Below are 18,876 nucleotides of genomic sequence, written 5' to 3' on the forward strand. Positions count from 1 at the left end.
TACTATAAAATTTATAAAACAAAACTTTATTAAAACTTTTGGTTTTATTAAAAATTAAAACATAATAACTATATTAAACATATTACCAAAAAATACCAAATTAAAAAACTATAATACTTAATAAAAACTAACCTTTTTAACTATTATTATAACCAAATTAACTAGGTTAAATTAACCTATTAATCTTATTATATTACAATTTACCAACCACATTATTATCCTCGTTTATATATAATATAATAAAGAATATAAAACCAAATAATAACGGTAATAAAAACTAAAATTAATTACTTACCCCACTAACATTATTAAACGTTAATAAAGAAAAACGATAATAAATTGCCAAATAAATTATTACATTTTAAATAAATTTTGGCTTAACATTAATTATAATTAATAAATTTTTTATAGAAATATATAATAACCAACGCAAATAATAAATTACAACCAAATAAAAATTTTAATTAAATAATTTTAAAATAAAAAATATAAAAGTATTTTACCCTAACCTAAATAAATTATATAAAATAAAAGATATAATTATTATTGGAAAAAACATTATTTTTTATAATATAAATTTATTTATTAACGCAATATAATAAGTAAAGACAAATAAAACTTGCAAAAAAGCTATTATTAATTATATATATAAATTATACCGAAAAAAAGTTTAAAACTAATATATTAAAATATTTTTGCAAACCGATTAAGATATAATGTTTATAAATAATAAATATGTTTTAAATAAACTTTTTAATAAATTTAAAATAATTCCTAATAAAATGTAGAAAATATTGTAAACATTAAAATATACCGCATAAAACACTTTTAACGAAATATTAATTTAAAATTGGGCCATAAAATTTATGCAAATTTATTAAATATTTTAAATAAACAACAAAATTTAATAAATAAAGTAATTATATTATAGTCTTAACTTTAATTTTTGATATATAATATCCAATCCATTTAATTACGTTAATATTAATAAATATGTCAAATATATTGTTAAATAAATTAGTAAATAAAAAAATAATATAATTAATAAAAGCAAAAAAGTTAAATTTAAAGTAACATTAAATAATTATATTAAAAATTTAAAAATTAGCAATAATATAAAAAAGCTTTTAATAAACAATATATTTAAAATTAATGACAATAATAATAACAATAATACATTTTAATAATTTAAACGTAAAAACAACCGTAAAAATAATAACAAAAATAAAGTTAAAAAAAACAATAACCGTAATAATAGTAAATATTAATGCAATAATTACCGAAATAACAGTTACCGTTATAGTAAAAAATATTATCGCGGCAAAAACCAAAATAACTATCGTAACAGTAAATGTTATAATAATAATAACAGCTATAAAAGTAATTTATATAATTACAATTAACAAAAAAGTTATTATAACAAATTTGGAAAATTTAAAAAACGATAACATTAGCGTTATTAGGTTAAGCAAGGAAATAAAAACGGCAGAAATTTTTTAAAGCATAAAATATTTTTCGAATAAGATAAATTAAACTGTAAAACAAAAGAAGAAAAATTAAAATAATAAAGTTATTTTTTATTAAAAAAGTATAATAATAATAATAAATCCGAAATAAATTTAAACTATTTCTTACCATTTAAACATAATAATAATATAAAGACCGCAAAAAAAACATATAAAAAATGTAGCAAATTATTTAATATTTATTCCAATTATTTTAAATATATATACGCAAATAAATATATTTTACTTAAACCGCTTAAATTAAATTTTAACGATTTAATAAATATTAGCAAAAAAGAGAAAATTATACTTAAAAAAAAAATAAAAAAAAATAATTTAAATAAAAGTTTAATAAATAATCCTATAAATAAAAAACATTATAATATTTTTTTTAACCTTAAAATTATTAATATTAAACCAAGAAAAAATCCATAAAATGAATTAAAAAGATATTTATACCTTGAAATTAATATTATAAATAATAATATAAAATTAATTATATATATAAACTTTAAAACTTTAAACAAAATAGTAAATATAAATTGGTTTAAATTTTTTATTAAAAATTATAAAATTTATAAATCATAAATAACATTAAATGTCAATAAAATAATAGGAGTAATAAAAATGAAAAAAAAAGCTTATTTCGTAATTAAAATACTTATAAAACTAAAATTTAAAAAATAAAAATTAATTTATATATAAATTAACGTATAAATATATAAATAAAATCTAAAATTAAACCTTTTATTCGGTACCAAATTTTACAAAAATATAAGTATAATTATTAATTAACTTAAAAAGATAATAATAATAAAAATTTATCCAAAAAAGAAATTTATAATTAACTATTTAAAAATACTTATAAATTTTTATCGTAAAATCATTATTATTTATAAAACCGTTATTTTACCAAAAATAATAATAACAATATTAATATAATATACTAATTTTCTAGAAAAAAAAAATTATAAATTTACATTTACATTTCTAAAAGTATTATATAACATATATATATTAAATATTATTTATATAGTTGTTTTTATTAATTAAAACAACAAAGAAATTATAATACCTTATAAAATAAAAATGGGCATAATTAACAAAATTATAACAAATAGTTTTATAATAATAATTTAAGAAAAAACAAACGTTGTTTAAGTAATATCCGCCATCTTTAATAATAATATTAACAATAATTTCTTAACCAAAAAATTTAACATTAACAATCATATATTATATACTTTATTATCAAATATAATAACTATAAAAGATTTATGGTAAACCATAAAAAAAAAAAAACTAAAATTTCGAGAAAAAGCTTTTAATCTTAAAGTCCAAAAACCTAATAATACTTTAAAAATAATATTTAAAAACAAAATACATTATTATAATATATTATTAACATTTAGTAAAAAATTAGTCGAAATAGTAAAAAGTTACAACTTATAATATAACCGAAAAATTATCAATATTTCCAAAGAAAAAAAAATAACCGTTAATTTTATTAATAATTAACAAAATAAATATAAAACAAAATAAATATATCCATTAAACGTTAAAAACAAGAAACTCACAAACGCCACTTTCGATAAAATGTATAATAAAGGAAGATTAAAATAAATAAAAAAACCAACACTATTTAATTACCCATATTTTATAGTATGGAAAATTGTAAACAGAAAACAAAAAAGCCGTATTATCATTAATTTACAACCTTTAAATAAATGCGTTTTATTAAACGTATATCTAATATTTTAACAGAAAAAAATCGTAAATAAAATAAAAAAATAATAATATTTTATAATTATAAACGGATCGGCTTTTTTTTATTAATTTCCGGTTATTAAACAACATAAAAATCAAATAATAATAATATTGCTTAAAAGATTTGAAATTTCAAACGTAATATTTATAAATTTTAAAAACTTAAGTTTATACGTTTAACAATTTATAAACCAAAGATTTTACCTATACGAAGATTTTGCCAACGCATATATAAATAATGTAGTTATATATAACTATACTATTAAATAATATAAATAATATCTTAAAAAAGTTTTTAAATTATTTAAAAAGATTGGATTAACTTTAAACCCTAAAAAATCATTTTTAAATTACTTATTGGTAAAATTGTTAAAATTTATTATTAACAAATCAAAAATTGCAATCTTAAAAAGTTAAATAAAAGTAATTAAAAAAATTAAAATACCAACCAATTTAACTAACTTAAAAATTTATATAGGAATAACTAAATTCTTGCAAAAACATATTCCATAATATTTATAAAAAATCTAACCATTTTAACAAAAGAAAACTACATTATTAAAACAAAGACGTAAAAATAAAAAAATACCAACAACATTAAACGCGAAAAAAAAATATACAGTAAAAACCTTATTTACTTTAATACCAACCAAAATCTAAACATTCGAAATCTTATAAAAGAAATTTACAAACTTTATTTTCTTATATTATTAAAATATAAACCAAACTATATTCTTTAAAATTAACATATTTAAACAATAAGGTTTTGGCGTTTTTATATTTTATCTCGCACAAAAATAAAATAGAAAAAATATTTTTATCCAAAATATTAAACCGGTAATGTTTTTATTTAAAATCTTTACCAAAACAAAAAGCTAATATCAAACAATAAAATTAAAAATAGCATATTTCATATAAACATACCGTTAATATTAGATATAATTATAATCTTGTAAAAAATTAATTATAATATTAACAAATTACAAAACAACAAAAAACATTATCAAACAAATAATATTATAAATATTAAATATTAATAAAATAAATAATAAATTAATGGTTATTTTAACTTACTTATTATAATTTTGCTTAAAAATTTATTATATATTAAAACGATTAAACTTAATACCCAACGCATTATTAAAGCTACTTATAACCAATAATTTAATAAACGAAAAAAAATAAAAAAACGAAACCAAAACAATACTTAAAAATATCGTAGAAAATTTCGATTATATAACAATAAAATTAACTATTAATAAAATATTCAAACTTTAAATAATCCAAAGATATAAAAAAAACAAATAATTATACCAATTGCAAAAAATATTAAAAATAATAAAAACAATTAAAAAGAATATAGTAAAATGGTATAAATACAAACTTAAAAATAAGCTTATATACCACATATCCAATATTAGCCAAAAATGGTTAATAATACCATTAACTTGCATGCAAGACCTGTTAAAAATGGTATATAATTGATAATATTATTTTAAACTTAAAAGGATAACCCACAACTTAAAAAGCGTATATATATAAAACCTATTTTAAAAAATAAAAGAATACGTTAAATACTGCCTAAAATGCCAAAAAAATAAAAACGATAAGTTTAAAACTTATAAAAAATTAATGCTTATTAATTTAATAATAATACCATACTATATAATCGTATAAAACTTTATTATTAAATTATTAAAAATACCATTAAAAAATATAATATAATTTATCAAAAGATTTAACCACTTTGATATAATAATGGTTATTATATATAAATTTAATAAAAAAGTAATATTCATTTTAAGCCATATAACTTATAAAACAAACCAATAAGTATTATTAACATTACAATCCTTTTTATTTTACAATTAAAGATTACCCGTAAAAACAATATTTAATAAAAACCCAAAATTTATATTAGAATTTTGGCAAACCTTATTTGTAAAATTAAGAACAAAATTAACAATATTAACCAACTATCACCCACAAATAAATAAATAAACCAAAAAAAAAAACTAAAATATTAAAATAATTATAAAATACCATTACGCCACATCCCAAAAACCATAGATTAATATTATTTTAACCTTATAACATAATTCTAACAATATAAAATTATTAATGTTATAATATAACCTAAACAAAATCGTATATAAGTTTAAATCAAAAACTATAATCTTAACAATAAAGTTATTAAATAACTTTATTAATTTTAATACTTTAAAAGAATTATATTAAAAAAAAGTAAAAATTACAATAAACTTTATTACAACCAATGCAAAAATAAAATATGATAAAATTTACAAACCGATTAATTAAAAGGTTAAAAATACAATATATTTAAAACTGCATAAAAAATATAATCTCCTAAAAAAACCCTTAAGAAAATGGTTTATTTAATAAATTAACCCGTTAACAATATTAAAACGCATTAAAGATTTAATATACGAATTAAATATCTTTAACCATTAGAAAATATACAAAGTTATATTAATAACTTAACTTTATAAAATTCCGTAAGGAATAAACTTATATAATAAATAAAAACCTTAAACTAAACGCATTATAATCAAAAGTAATAACAATAAATAACTATTTTATAAAATTAAAAAACTCTTAAAAAGGCGGATAAATAGATAAGGTACACTAACATTAAAATACCTTATACAATAAAAAAAATACGCCCCAATATACAATTAATAATATATTAAAAAATTATTAATATAAAATGTAACAAAATTAATTAACCAATTCAATAAAACAAATAAATTAACATTAAAAGAATTAAAACTATGTAAAGAAATTAACAAAAACAAAAATAAAGAATGGAAATTGATAAAGGAAATACCAAAAACAAACGTCAAAATAAAGTTAAATACCAGACCAACAACATCATTACCAACACAATTACCAACCACATCATCGCTAACACAATCACTAACCATACCGTCACAATTAACCATACCAACAATCTTAACAACAACACAAACACCAACTACAACACCCCCAATTTCGAAAACCAAAATGGTATAATTCTTAAAACCAAACCTAAATACAAATAAACGGAATAGAACTAATCTCAATATAAATAAACGGAGTAAAACTAAACTTGATATAAATAAACGGAATAAAATTAAACCCAATATAAATAAATAAAATAAAACTAATCTTAATACCTAATTAACTCAAAATTTAAATGTTAAATTGGGATATTGGTTTAAAAATCAATTTCTAAATTAAAATAAATGCAGTTAATTTAAATAAATACAGTTAATTCAAAAAATTAAAACTTATTAAACAACCATAAAAGAAATTCCTCCCACTAACATTACCAAAAATATTTTTTTTTCTTTTATATTATCTTTTAAATTTAATATAGCAAAAATATTACCCAAAAATATTAATACTACCCAAAAATATTAATACCATCGTTATAAACTTTAAAAATATAATCTTTACACCATAAATTTATATATTCTTATTTAATCATATCCTTAAAAACAAAATTGTTATACACTTATAATTATATTCCAATTATATTACCAATTAATATAAGTCCTAAAATTAAAATACTTAAGGTTAAAATATTTTAAAGATTTAGCTAAAGCAAATACCAACCCAATTTAATAATGACCTAAAATATCGCTAGTTTAAACAACGTCAAAACATTAAAACAATACGGAGAATTATTATTTAAAAAAGTACGCCATTAAAAATAAATAACCATATTGTCAAAATAAACAATCCTTGACCAAAATGCTTACTTTATGGCAATAAAAGAATGCTTTTATCTTAAAAGAAAATAAATCAAAAACCTAAAAACATATTAAATTAAAACAATATATATCGTAAGACTAAAAAAATAGTTTAACCTAAGAAAAATCATCGATATACTGGTAAGATTTAACCTTTACAATCAACCAAATAACAGCTTATTATACCGTAAAATAATGGTAAAATTGCAAAAAATTTATATAATTAAATTAAAAAGCAATTAAAATCTTAAATAATACAAAAGAATCTTATCACACATTCTAACCAAAAAATACTTTAAAATTATACAAATAAACAGAAATTCTTTATTAAAATTTGGTAAATTACCAAATAATATTACGGAAACATTACTAGCATTAAAATTAATATAAATTATATAACCTTTAAAACATTAGAAAATCCTTATATTTTGGCAATAAATAAAAAAATAAGAAAAAATACCAAAAATATAATCATATAAAAACGCAGTAAAATTTATACTCGATAATTATAATGCTAATACCCCCATATTTATTATCGAAAATAATAAAAAAATCGATAATAAAAACATTATAACAAATAACAAAAATAATAACATCAAAAATATAAAAACGTAAATAAAAAATACCAAAAACGCTATTAATAATATATTAAAAAAGATTTTATAAAACCAACAACAAATAAAACAAATATATATAAACCAAGTTAAAAAACTAAACAAATTTAAAAAAATATTTAATTTTTTACGCGAGCAATTAAATAGTTTAAAATATAAAATTCTCCAGTAAAAAAGAAATATTTAATAACTTATAAAAGCTATACAATTAATAAAAATATCAGATAAAATATAAAAATATAATTAATTAAAACAAACAATATATAACTTAAAAAGATTAAAAAGAAAAAGAGTATTAATTATATTTATAACCATATTAAAAAAATCAAAATTATCATTAAAAAAATTTAAAAACTACAAATTAACAATTAAAAAAAATAAAATTAAAAATGTTAAAATACAAACAATACTTGCAAATACACCAAAGAAATAATTACAAATTTTCCCATAACAATCCAAACTTAATAAAAGATTTTAAAATGCAATAAATTAATATAATAAAATGTAATAAATTAATACAATAAATTAACACAATAAAATGTAATAAATTAATATAATAAATTAACAATATAATAAATATAGTAAATTAACAATATAATAAAGAAATACAATACATTTATAATAAATTAAATTAATAAAAACGTTGGAAATTTTTTATAAAAAAGCTATTAATAAATATTATTATTATAATAACTTATATAAGCTATTAAATAAACTACCATATTTATTTTATTTATACGTTAATTACATTATTAAAATAACCCACGAAAGAGATTTTCTTTTTTCTTTTTTAATTTATTAAGTTTTACATTAAACAAGACTTTACAATTTGTTTAAACTTTTTACATATTTATATAACGTTACGTTTTTATATTATAACTTTAAACGTTAAAATTATTTTATAATAATAATATTATTACTATTATTATAATTAATAATACATATAAATAAAATAAAACGCATTATATTTTAACTTTAATATAATAATTTAAAACTTTTTGTTTTTTTTTATATTTATATAATATTACGTTATAATATTACAAGTTTTAACGTTTAAAAACATATTAAAATATAATCATTTATAATAACATTTATAACCACGGTTATAACCATGTATAAAATAATTTATTTTATATTCGGGAATAATAATAATATTATTTAAACTTTTTTACTTTTTTTATATTTATATAATTTTGTTACGCGTTACGCATTACATGTTACGTGTTATAATTACCGTTATAACCAATATTACGGTTATTATTAATAACCGTTATAATTATTTTTAACATTTTAAAAAATTTAAAATACGTAAATTTAATTAATAAATTTAATAATAAAATTAATATAATTATATAATTAATAATTATTTATTATAAAAACGTATTAACGTTATTATTTTTAATAATTTTATTAATTAATAAATTAATTATTATAATTAATATTATAATTAATATTATAACCGGTGTTATAACCGTTATAACTGTTATAACTTACATTTAACATTTTAAAAAACTTAAAATACGTAAATTTAATTAATAAATTTAATGATAAAATTAATACAATTATATATAATTATTATTTATTATAAAAATATATTAACGTTATTATTTTTTTAATAATTTTATTAATTAAATAATGTTAATATTATTCCCCGTAAAACGATTTTTTAAAAAAAACGTATTTAAAGTAATTTTAAACTAAAGTTTTAATTTTTTTTAAAAAAAGTTATACGGGTTATGATTGGTTGGGAAAATGGTGTGGTTAAAAAAATACAACCTTATAAATTAAAAAAAATCGAAATTTTAATTTAAAATCATTTAAAATAATTTACCCCGTATTATTTTTACATTTTACAACCTTTAATTATTATACCAAAATTATTTATTTATAAATACGTATTATTACATATAAAATGGTTAAATTTTATAATGTTTTTTAATTAAAAATCAATATTACATAATGTTTGATTTTTACGTAATGTTTAAAAAAAATATAATGTTAATAATAATAACAATAATTAATATTTTAAAAAATTTAAAAAAATCAAAAAAAAATTACCTTTTTTTTTTTTAAATGATTTCCAAAGCGCAATATTTACCATTACACCATTTTACTTTATTAATTATGTAAAATTTTAACTTTATATATAAAAAACATAATTTAATACTATTAACGTTGCACTTTCCGCAACCATTGCGCAAAAATCAAGCATTGTGCAATGATCAGGAAACATTATAAACTTCAAGCATTTTAATATTACAACGGTTAAACCCTACCATATTTTCCCGCTATGGTAAACTAATAAATCGCACCATAAAGTAGGCACTCTACATAGTATAGTGCACATGAGAGGCTCAGCTAATATCGTTGATCATAAGCTGCCATATGTAGATCAATCAGCCCGAGACACAGATGCTGATGCGACATGCCCACTCAACTACCTAGGCAGCCCAGTCCACAAATGAAAAGCGTGCACATCATCAAAACGCATGGCGCCAACAACACCAATTCTAAAGTCTCGGATGCTCACGTGTACGCAACCTCTCATCCTCTCATCCTCTCACCCCCTCACCAATTAATCATCACCGCACCAATATGATATAAAAACCTATCACCAGCTTCACCGAGAACAAATGAGAAAACTCCAAAACTCCATTTCCAAAATCGTTCCAAAAAAAAAAAAGTCAAAGTAGTCTATTTTCGCCGTCTCAATTCCATGGTGACGAATGTCTCTTCTATGATAGAACCTAAACCCTTCCTCTCCCTTTCTCCCTAGTATCGTAGGCACCTAGGTATGTAAAACCGCGACTCCTGGTCTCCCTTCTCCACCCCTTGGATTTGATCGCTTGTGATACACCGGCAAGACCCTAGTTGCCATAATACACTTGGTAAGTTTAAACAAAAGAGAAGCGTTGCCAAACATTTGTTCCGTCCGTCCATGCACTGGTTTTTCGTTAATCGCCGCTGCCGCTGCCGCCTACATGATGCAACCCATCTCTCTATTTCTCAACCTTCTGCTGCTCTTGCTGCGCATCCTTGGCTTGAACCAGGTCGGCCTCGGCATGGACCGCTTCGCCCACCACCTCTTTGTTAAGGCCCTGCTCTGCCGCCGCCGCCGCCGCCGCCGCTGCCGCTTGAGCGCGATCCTCTTTATCGTCAATGTCTTCCACATCCTTGGGCGTAGCGAGACCCGTGTCCTGGTTCTCCTGGTTCTGCTCGTTCTCTTCCTCGATCAGATCCTGTTGCTCCTTCAGAACCTCGAGTCGTTGCTTGTTGGTCGCCGCACCCTCGGCATTGTGCACCTCAAGCTCGATCTCGTGGTAGAGTTCCTCGGGGATAGATGATAGCACACCAGTTAGGGCCTCGATCTGGCTGTGGAAGCCACCCTCTGTCTTCTCGCCGTACATGTAAGCATTGCTTAGCACGAGCAGCGTCGAAGGAACCCCGTGCTTTAATCGTAGGTCTAACCAAGATTGAAGGTCCTCTCGTAGTCGAGCGGGCGATACTGTATGCGTCTTAATGCCTCGGCTGGCACATGCAGTCTGCAGCTCTGCGACGTTAAGACTGTCAACGCCTTCGTAGCTGATCGCCTTGTCGTCCCTCTTGATTTGCCTCATTCTGTGACGAATTTGGTACCTGAGCATGATGTCCGTGCCGAACGTATTCAAATTCAGGTACCGACACATAGATACGAGCTGCGGCCTGGACAAATTGTCAAGAGTCAGGTCGTCCCTAAAGGCCTTGCAAACCTTAATGACGTCGTCTGTGCTCGGCTTCTCCCCGGTGGCCCGTAATTTTCGGAAGAACGTGGCGAACTCCTCCTTCTGCGTCGTCGTAGGCGACAGAGGAAGCCCCGTCTCCTTCAGAGTCTCCCGGAGGAAAGCGCTGACCTCCTTACGAGTCGCACGTAACGTCGCCGCCTTCTTGTCCTTGGACTGCTGGGCTTCGTATGTACTAGGCAGCATGTTGGGGAACAATTTTAGGGCGATAGGTAGGAGCGCTTCGGCAAAGGGAACGATGACGAAGACTGAAAATGGAACTAAGCGTCCAAGATCCTGAACTGTGCGTTGCAGTTGTCGGTTCTCTCGTCGGGTCAATTCGTAACCGGCAGCCATCTTTAAAGCTAGTTTGCTGCTGATCCTGACTTCCGTCGCCAGAAGCTTTGTGCCGTCCCAGTAGTGTTGGATTTCATGCTTGATCTTTTGTCCGAGAGTCAACTTCTTCTCCTGTTTCCCCTCCTGCTTCTCAACTTCTGCTGCCTTTTTCGCGGCCAACTCGGTCAAGGACTTGGGTTCGGCAGAGGGCTCGCCAGTGGAAGATTGGGTTGCCTTTGCAGCGTCTGTGTCCTCGGTTGCTTTTGCTTTAGCCTCAGACGCCTTCTTGCTCGAGGCAGGCGTGTCTGTCTTCGGGAGCGGCTTCTTGGCCTGCTCTGCGTTGAAACCAGGGGGTGGTACGTCGGAGAGCCCAACCGAATGCCGTTCGGTTGATATACTTCGAATAGGAATTAGAAGGGCTCGCACAGCGAAATCTGAAGGAAGTTGCCGGCTCTGTCGCCCAAGGTAGGCTGATGGAAGAGCAAGGCCCGGTCGAGCAGCAGTTCTCCCTGCAAAGGGGTTTATTAAAACCGCCTTGCGGGCAGCGGTTCTAGAGGATGCGCTCATATCGATAAGGGGGCGAAAGATAACGGTGAACTAATTAAGCATACAAGAATAGGGAGATAACTTTGGGAATGGCAGTGGGTGTGTAAGTGCGAGGGTGTAAAGGCGCGAGTGTGTGTATGTATGTGTGTGTGTGTGTGTGTGCGTGCGTGTGCGGTTGTTGCAAGAAAGTTGTGTACAAGAGTAAACGTTGAGAAAGATAGGAATGAAGAAGTAGCTTTTTCTCGCTCCCAATGCAATCGGGTTATTAAAGTAAGGTTATTACATTGCATGACCCGACCCCCGAACGACTAAGTCCGGTCGACTTACATAGTACAATGTTGGTAAAAGCCTAAATCACGTGGTGATAATGACCGATAATGACAATCTACGTTTGTCCGCCCTGTCTAGGCCTTTCTCTACTCCATAATTCCACATCAAGTCTAGGTATTTAGTCGGACATTTCCGGCTCGGACCATGCTTACTTAAGGATAAGTACCCAACTCAACAACTCAATTACGTCAGGAAATCTGCCGCTGGTGCCATCTGGTCTCCTATCTTCCATACATATTTTACTCCACCACTAGAGCAAGTATTGATGTCACCAATAATAGTCGTAAAAGAAATTCAAGCATATCAGGATCATACTAACTACCTAAAGAAGGTAAGTACAATAGTAATAAAATATATTACGCCAGCCCGGGTATCTAGATATACAAGTAATTTAGTAAGTAACGATAATGACTTGCTAACTCCAAATGCTCGCTTCGCCAAATGCTATATGCTCTCTCCTTTTTTTCCCCGCCCAGGCCGTAAGGTGATTAAAGGATATCTTCAAAACGGTACAAGTATCATGCTTCGAATTAGAATATAATCAATGAATAATCATTCCTGATGTTGAGGTTCTTGCCGTGGTCTCGTAATGTTCGGGCCTGTACCGATTCCCGTCAGCCTTCGCATCGCCCAGTGTAGCCAGCTTTCTGTTTCAAGTTGTATCTTGAGCTCGTCCGCCCTCCGTTCTACATCGTCCACTTGTATCTCGAACTGCGCAACGCCCTCTTCTACATCTTGGACGCGGGAGACAAGAGCGTTAATCTCGTACTCGAGCTTGGCCGCCTGTACTCCGACGTCTCCAAGTGCTTCCGTGATACGCGCCCTTTGAGCTGCGATTGTCTCCTGCGAATCCTCTTTGGTCCGCCTGTATGCATCAGTGAGCTGATCGTATAGCGCCTGCAATTCCTCTTGTTGGCGTGCGTAATAATCATCCAACTCCACGACTGATTTAACCTTGGAATCGACCCACGGCTCAATGCTCTGCTTAACGTCCAAAACATTCACGTACAGACTCCTGGCAAGTTCCGTCAGGTATGCATGCTTCTCCGGCACTTCTATGCTATCCGAATTCGCGTTCTGGTCGAGGCTGATTACCTCCTCCCACCGGAGGACGGCTTCTTCAGCGTCTCCGAAGGAAAGTCTCCGCGCCCATCTAGCCTCATTCAAGGAGCATCGTTCCGGAAGCCGTGAAACCCCGATACTGTGACGCCTATATAGACTGGGTAGGTCGGTACTAAACTGCTGCTGCTCCGTCTCGACGAACGGTCCTTGAAGATCACTTTCGGCCACAACCGAGTTTGCCACTGAGGATTCAACCACCGCTGCTACTTCATTTCGCATCTCTACGGCTTGTGAACCACGTTTGAAGTCCTCATTTATCGATCTTTGCACGTGACCATTCGCTTTAGGCATTGACCGTAATTCTTTAACGGGCGTTTCCTCTATCCCCAGTAGGGCTACCGAGGCCGGGGCGGATTCAATTTCCCTGTCTCTCCTTATGGCGCTTAGGTACTCTTCCGGCTTAGTCTTCCAAGTAAATGCCCTACCAACCTGACCTGGACCCGGAGCAGAACTTGGACTTGTCATAATCCCCGTAGAGGAATCGGAGAGCATAGATGATCGCGGGCCGGTAATCGTGGTTTCCGAAGATTCGTCTTTCGACAGCCGACTGTTGTGACCACGTAGACCACCTCCACTATAAACAGCATCCTTTATACGTCCAAGACCTGAACGAGCATCTCGAGCGACGCTCTTGAATCCACGCCGGATAGTATCCTTGTCTCCGGGGTTATCCACTATGCTAACCGCGGACCCGGGAGCTGGAGTCGAATAAATAGGAGTGTCTTCTCGCCGGCGAGTTTCTGTCTCTTCTTCCAAAGGTGTCGAATGCGTCCTCTTTACTTGACTAGAGGGCTCCTCCTTGCCGAATAGGATATTACTCATATCGGGAATAGGCTTTTCGTGATTGTCAGCCGTAGAACGCTTAGGCTTGCCAAACCATAGCCACTTCGCTCGCTCTCCAGAGGCTAAGTTGATGAACCTATCAAGATCCAGAGTCTCGATATCTCCGATCCCACCTTTGTCGCGTCCACTGACCATCCCAAGGACAATCTCGCCTCGCTTTCCACCTATTTCAGTCATTGTTGATTTAACTGCTTTCTGTACGCCCCAACCTTCGCCTGCGGCTGCTTTTGCAGTCACGGTATGAAGCTTGTGCATAGTTTGCCGATCTAACCGGCGTGTTCTCTCCAGCTTCTGGTATTTTTGGAAGTGAGAAATACCTTTCTCGGTGGCGTCGATGTCGAATACATCTTTTGGGACAGGTGCTCCAAAGTAGCTCAACCTATTTCGCGCGCCCATCAATAAACCAAGCAATGCAGCAACAGTCGTCGGACCTAAAATCCCATCCGCCGGTTCTATATTGTAGTATTCAGCTCCGAACTCCGTCCACCAATCCCCAATGGCAGTCTCGGTTACATCGCAGAGCAGCCCATCAATATAAACCTGTTCCAATTTTCCAAACAATAAGAGAGCCACTTGACAAATCTTAACCAATTCAATAACGACGTCTGAAAACGGCATCTTCTCAGTTGTCTTATATAGCTGGTAGAACTTGGCTTTGGCGGCTCCAGTAGGCTCGGACAGGGTCATGCCGGATCGACCAGAACATCCGAGCCTCTTGAGATCTTCAATGACGATAAACTCCCTTCGATGTTTTTTGATGTCGCCGTCGGGAACTAGTATAACGGTTAAAGCAGAAGGAAAGCTACTCAGGTTTGTTACCATCAACTCGCCATAATCCGTTTCTTTCGGTCGTGCATGGTACTGCTGGATAGCTTTGAAATAGAGACGCAATTTTGGTGACCACGCTTTTTCGTCGGCCGGAACACTTAGTACACCCACAACGACGACGTGTTTGTTGTCCCCGGTATATGTAACGATGACGACAGTGGGCGACTGGCGGGAACAAGCCCATTGTTCAACTAGGTACAACTCGTACCCTCGGATTTCTCGACTTTGCTCAGCGATAGTAACGCACGGGTCCCCTTCAAGATACCTGAAAGCCACGGGGTCTGGAATAATGACACGGCGGCGCGTAGATGTAATTTGTCTCAAGTCAGGGGAAACTGTCGTCGCCCGATCCAGCTGGCTCGAGGCCATATTCCTTTGCGCAGAGGTCCTCATAGCTGCCGATTCGTCATCGCGTTGTCCCCTATGCTCAGTCGAGGATATAAGCGGTCGCAACGACATGGTTGCACTCCTAACCCTCTGTCTCGTACTAATCTAGAGTTCATCATGCGCTGAAATTCGATAACAAAAACATAGCGACCGGATAAGTTAACAAAGATGACGCAGTAGTACAATGGAATTTGGTAGGCAGTATTCCGTATTCCGTATTCCGTATTGAAAGCTGGCATGTGACGAGGGTGGTAACGTAGGTGGTGTCGGATGTTACTTTGAAATCCAAAAGGTGAATTAGTTGAGTTAACGGGTTATGTAGCTACCCCTACCTAATCAAGAGTTACCGCTTCGTTGGTCCGTGTAGGTACCACGGTAAAGTAATAAAGGGAGCTCCCCTGAAGGCTGTCTGGGCTGTCTGGGCTGTCAGTATTGGAGCCAACTAACAAACGTAGCGCAGGGGAATGCAACTAAGTGGGGTTATATGCGTCATTGCTACCTAGGTAAGTAACATCCCCACATCTGTAAAAGAGACAGTCCACAGACAGTCCGAGTACCGGCTAAATCATGCGATTCTGGGCAGGCCCGACTGTTCAGATGAAGAAATTAATATCCGGGGTTACCGCGATGCCAGGTATGTAACTAACCTAACCGCTTAATCGGTATCGTAACTGGCGCAAAACAATGCAGGTCGCCATCATCTGACTTTTGAGTTTGACCGTACAACTGTTAACCCGCTACTTCAATACGTTATTCCGACAAACCCCCCGGGCCTTGGAAACTTTCTTTGTCTTGTTATAAACTCGGCGGTTCGAACCGTTTAACTCTCCCGCCAATTAGTCTAGCACATTTTGCCAGAATGACAACTATCTAGTGGTTCTCCGAGACGAAGTCACGTCGAAAGTCCTTTTTTGCGCAAAGTTGAAACCTTCATCACGAGGACACAAGTACAGGTTTACCAGCCATTCTCGAGAGTCTCGTGCTCAATTTCAAAATGGCCTTTTTACAATTACAGAAGGACCTCGACAAGCTGACCGGCTCAGCTAAGTTGTCCGATGCGGTACAAGATGTCGACAAGGTCATAGACCTTCTCACCGCTGCGCGGGAAAAGGTGGCATCAGGTAAATAGGAGATCCTCGAATTGACACCGTTTCCCCTCACGACATTAGTACTAACTCGAACGCCGCAGCAAATAACCCTCATACTACTAATCTAACCCTCGCTAAACTACAAAATCCCATAAAGGAGCAACTAGACGTCTTAAATAGCAATTTAAGACATGTCTACAAGGCCCAGAATGAGTTCAACAAGTCCCTAAAGAATGCTTTTCCTAAAGCCCAGGGCACTCTGCCTACCGAACACGACCCCATGGAGTCGCACTCGACTCTTATAAACCGGGCTATCGTCATGCATCTACTACGAGAGGGCCAGTTTGGCGTAGCCTCGACGTTTATCAACGAAGCACATCAACAACCTGACTCTCGACAACAGCCCGAGCCTACGCAGATTCAGCAGCCCGAATCTCAACCATCTGACTCCGACTTTCATCCAGTCATGTCTCCTGAATACCTACCACCTACCGACGCCATCATATCCGATGCCGATATCCCTTCCGACCTAACGGCATTCCATTCTCAAGCCCTCCAGTCCTCCTTCGCCGACATGTATTCCATTCTCTCCTCCCTCAAAGCACACAACCTATTACCTGCTATAAGCTGGGCCAGAGAGAACTGCGTAGAACTTGAGGCGAGGGGCTCTAACCTAGAGTTTGAGCTCTGCAAGCTACAATTCATATGGCTGTTCAAAGGTCCTGAAATCAATGGGCTGCCTAATACGTCAGAGAATGGGGTACAGGGCGCATTACAATATGCTAGGGAGAACTTTGGTCGTTTCCAGCACCGCCATCTGCGCGAGATTCGACAGCTCAGCGCCGCAATAGTGTATTCCCGGAACCTAGCAGACTCGCCGTATAGTTCTATATTTGACATCTCGGCAGCTTTTGATGAGGTCTCAGCATCATTTACTCGAGAATTCTGTTCACTTTTGGGTTTATCAGCCGAATCACCCCTCTACGTCGCAGCTACGGCCGGGGCTCTGGCTTTGCCTCAACTAGTCAAGTACAACTCTAAAACAAAGGCGAAGGGCACCGAGTGGACAACGGCCAACGAGCTGGCCTTCGAGACGCCGCTTCCCCGGAGCATGATGTACCACTCCATTTTTGTGTGCCCCGTGAGCAAGGAACAAACTACGGAATCGAACCCGCCTGTCATCCTACCTTGCGGCCACGTTTTAGCAAAAGAGAGCTTGCACAGGCTAGCTAAAGGTAGCCGGTACAAGTGCCCGTACTGCCCTAGTGAAGGTGTTGTTAAAGACGCAAAGGAGATCATATTGTAAGCATATTACAGAACAAATATTAATTCGTTAGGAAATGCGTGCATTATTTCTCATGCGTTTGCCGGAAATGGGATTGATTAATTGAATTCGGCGTATGGCGATAGGGTCGGTCAGGGGATGTCGCTCTCACGAGGGTCTTGGAGGACGGTGTGCCAAAACTCAACTCGGGCGTCAACGCGCCAGAACGTACTTAACGTACCTATTTAGGGACATTGCTTTACATGATTATAATGAAGTCTCCGGGGGTATATTTATTCCATCCTCCTTGCTAGGATATGAGATTTAATACAGTTAAAGATCAAAAGTACATGTCGTAAAAGCTAAGTGCCTTCAATATTCCTTTATATACGAGGGACGTTTTCAAATAACTAGTATAAATTTGTCTTGGACTGTTTTGTAGATATCATTTCGCTTCATTTAGAGGAGCTTAATAATTTAATACTAGTGGAATAGTTAGATTACTGTTTTGAATAGTAGCATTACACCTTGCTGTTGAGAATTATTACTCGTATGAGATAAGGATTAAGTTGTAACTATACGCCTAAGTGTAAACGGACAAAGCAAGGAGAGTATCTTAACAAAGGGAATACAAAAGAGGAACCATACGATTGATTGACTCTGGAACGATGATTATAGCCTTTTTCTCACAAGGGGCAAGGTAGTAAAAACACAGGTAATGATAAATGGAACT

The 18,876-nt window shown here is 31.5% G+C and overlaps 3 protein-coding genes across 3 annotated transcripts; 1 reads left to right on the forward strand and 2 right to left on the reverse strand.

Annotated features, from left to right (window-relative positions):
- Positions 1 to 10,440: 10,440 nt before the first annotated feature.
- F4817DRAFT_299920 (LETM1-domain-containing protein) lies at positions 10,441 to 12,575 on the reverse strand. Its single transcript, XM_049299782.1, has one exon. The coding sequence runs from the start codon at positions 12,300 to 12,302 to the stop codon at positions 10,641 to 10,643; it is 1,662 nt and encodes a 553-aa protein (XP_049161679.1). The 5' UTR covers positions 12,303 to 12,575; the 3' UTR covers positions 10,441 to 10,640.
- Positions 12,576 to 12,904: 329 nt separating this feature from the next.
- On the reverse strand, positions 12,905 to 16,173 carry F4817DRAFT_329211 (uncharacterized protein). Its single transcript, XM_049302246.1, has one exon. The coding sequence runs from the start codon at positions 15,861 to 15,863 to the stop codon at positions 13,164 to 13,166; it is 2,700 nt and encodes an 899-aa protein (XP_049161680.1). The 5' UTR covers positions 15,864 to 16,173; the 3' UTR covers positions 12,905 to 13,163.
- Positions 16,174 to 16,235: 62 nt separating this feature from the next.
- Positions 16,236 to 18,671, forward strand: F4817DRAFT_329212 (CTLH/CRA C-terminal to lish motif domain-containing protein). The gene is made up of 3 exons (XM_049302247.1): positions 16,236 to 16,294; positions 16,375 to 16,912; positions 16,981 to 18,671. Exons 2-3 carry the CDS (start codon positions 16,786 to 16,788, stop codon positions 18,183 to 18,185), a joined length of 1,332 nt encoding a protein of 443 aa, XP_049161681.1. The 5' UTR covers positions 16,236 to 16,294; positions 16,375 to 16,785; the 3' UTR covers positions 18,186 to 18,671.
- Positions 18,672 to 18,876: the final 205 nt, after the last annotated feature.

Source organism: Daldinia loculata, assembly GCF_022478755.1.
Source record: "Daldinia loculata strain CBS 113971 unplaced genomic scaffold F4817scaffold_9, whole genome shotgun sequence".
Lineage (NCBI taxonomy): Eukaryota > Fungi > Ascomycota > Sordariomycetes > Xylariales > Hypoxylaceae > Daldinia > Daldinia loculata.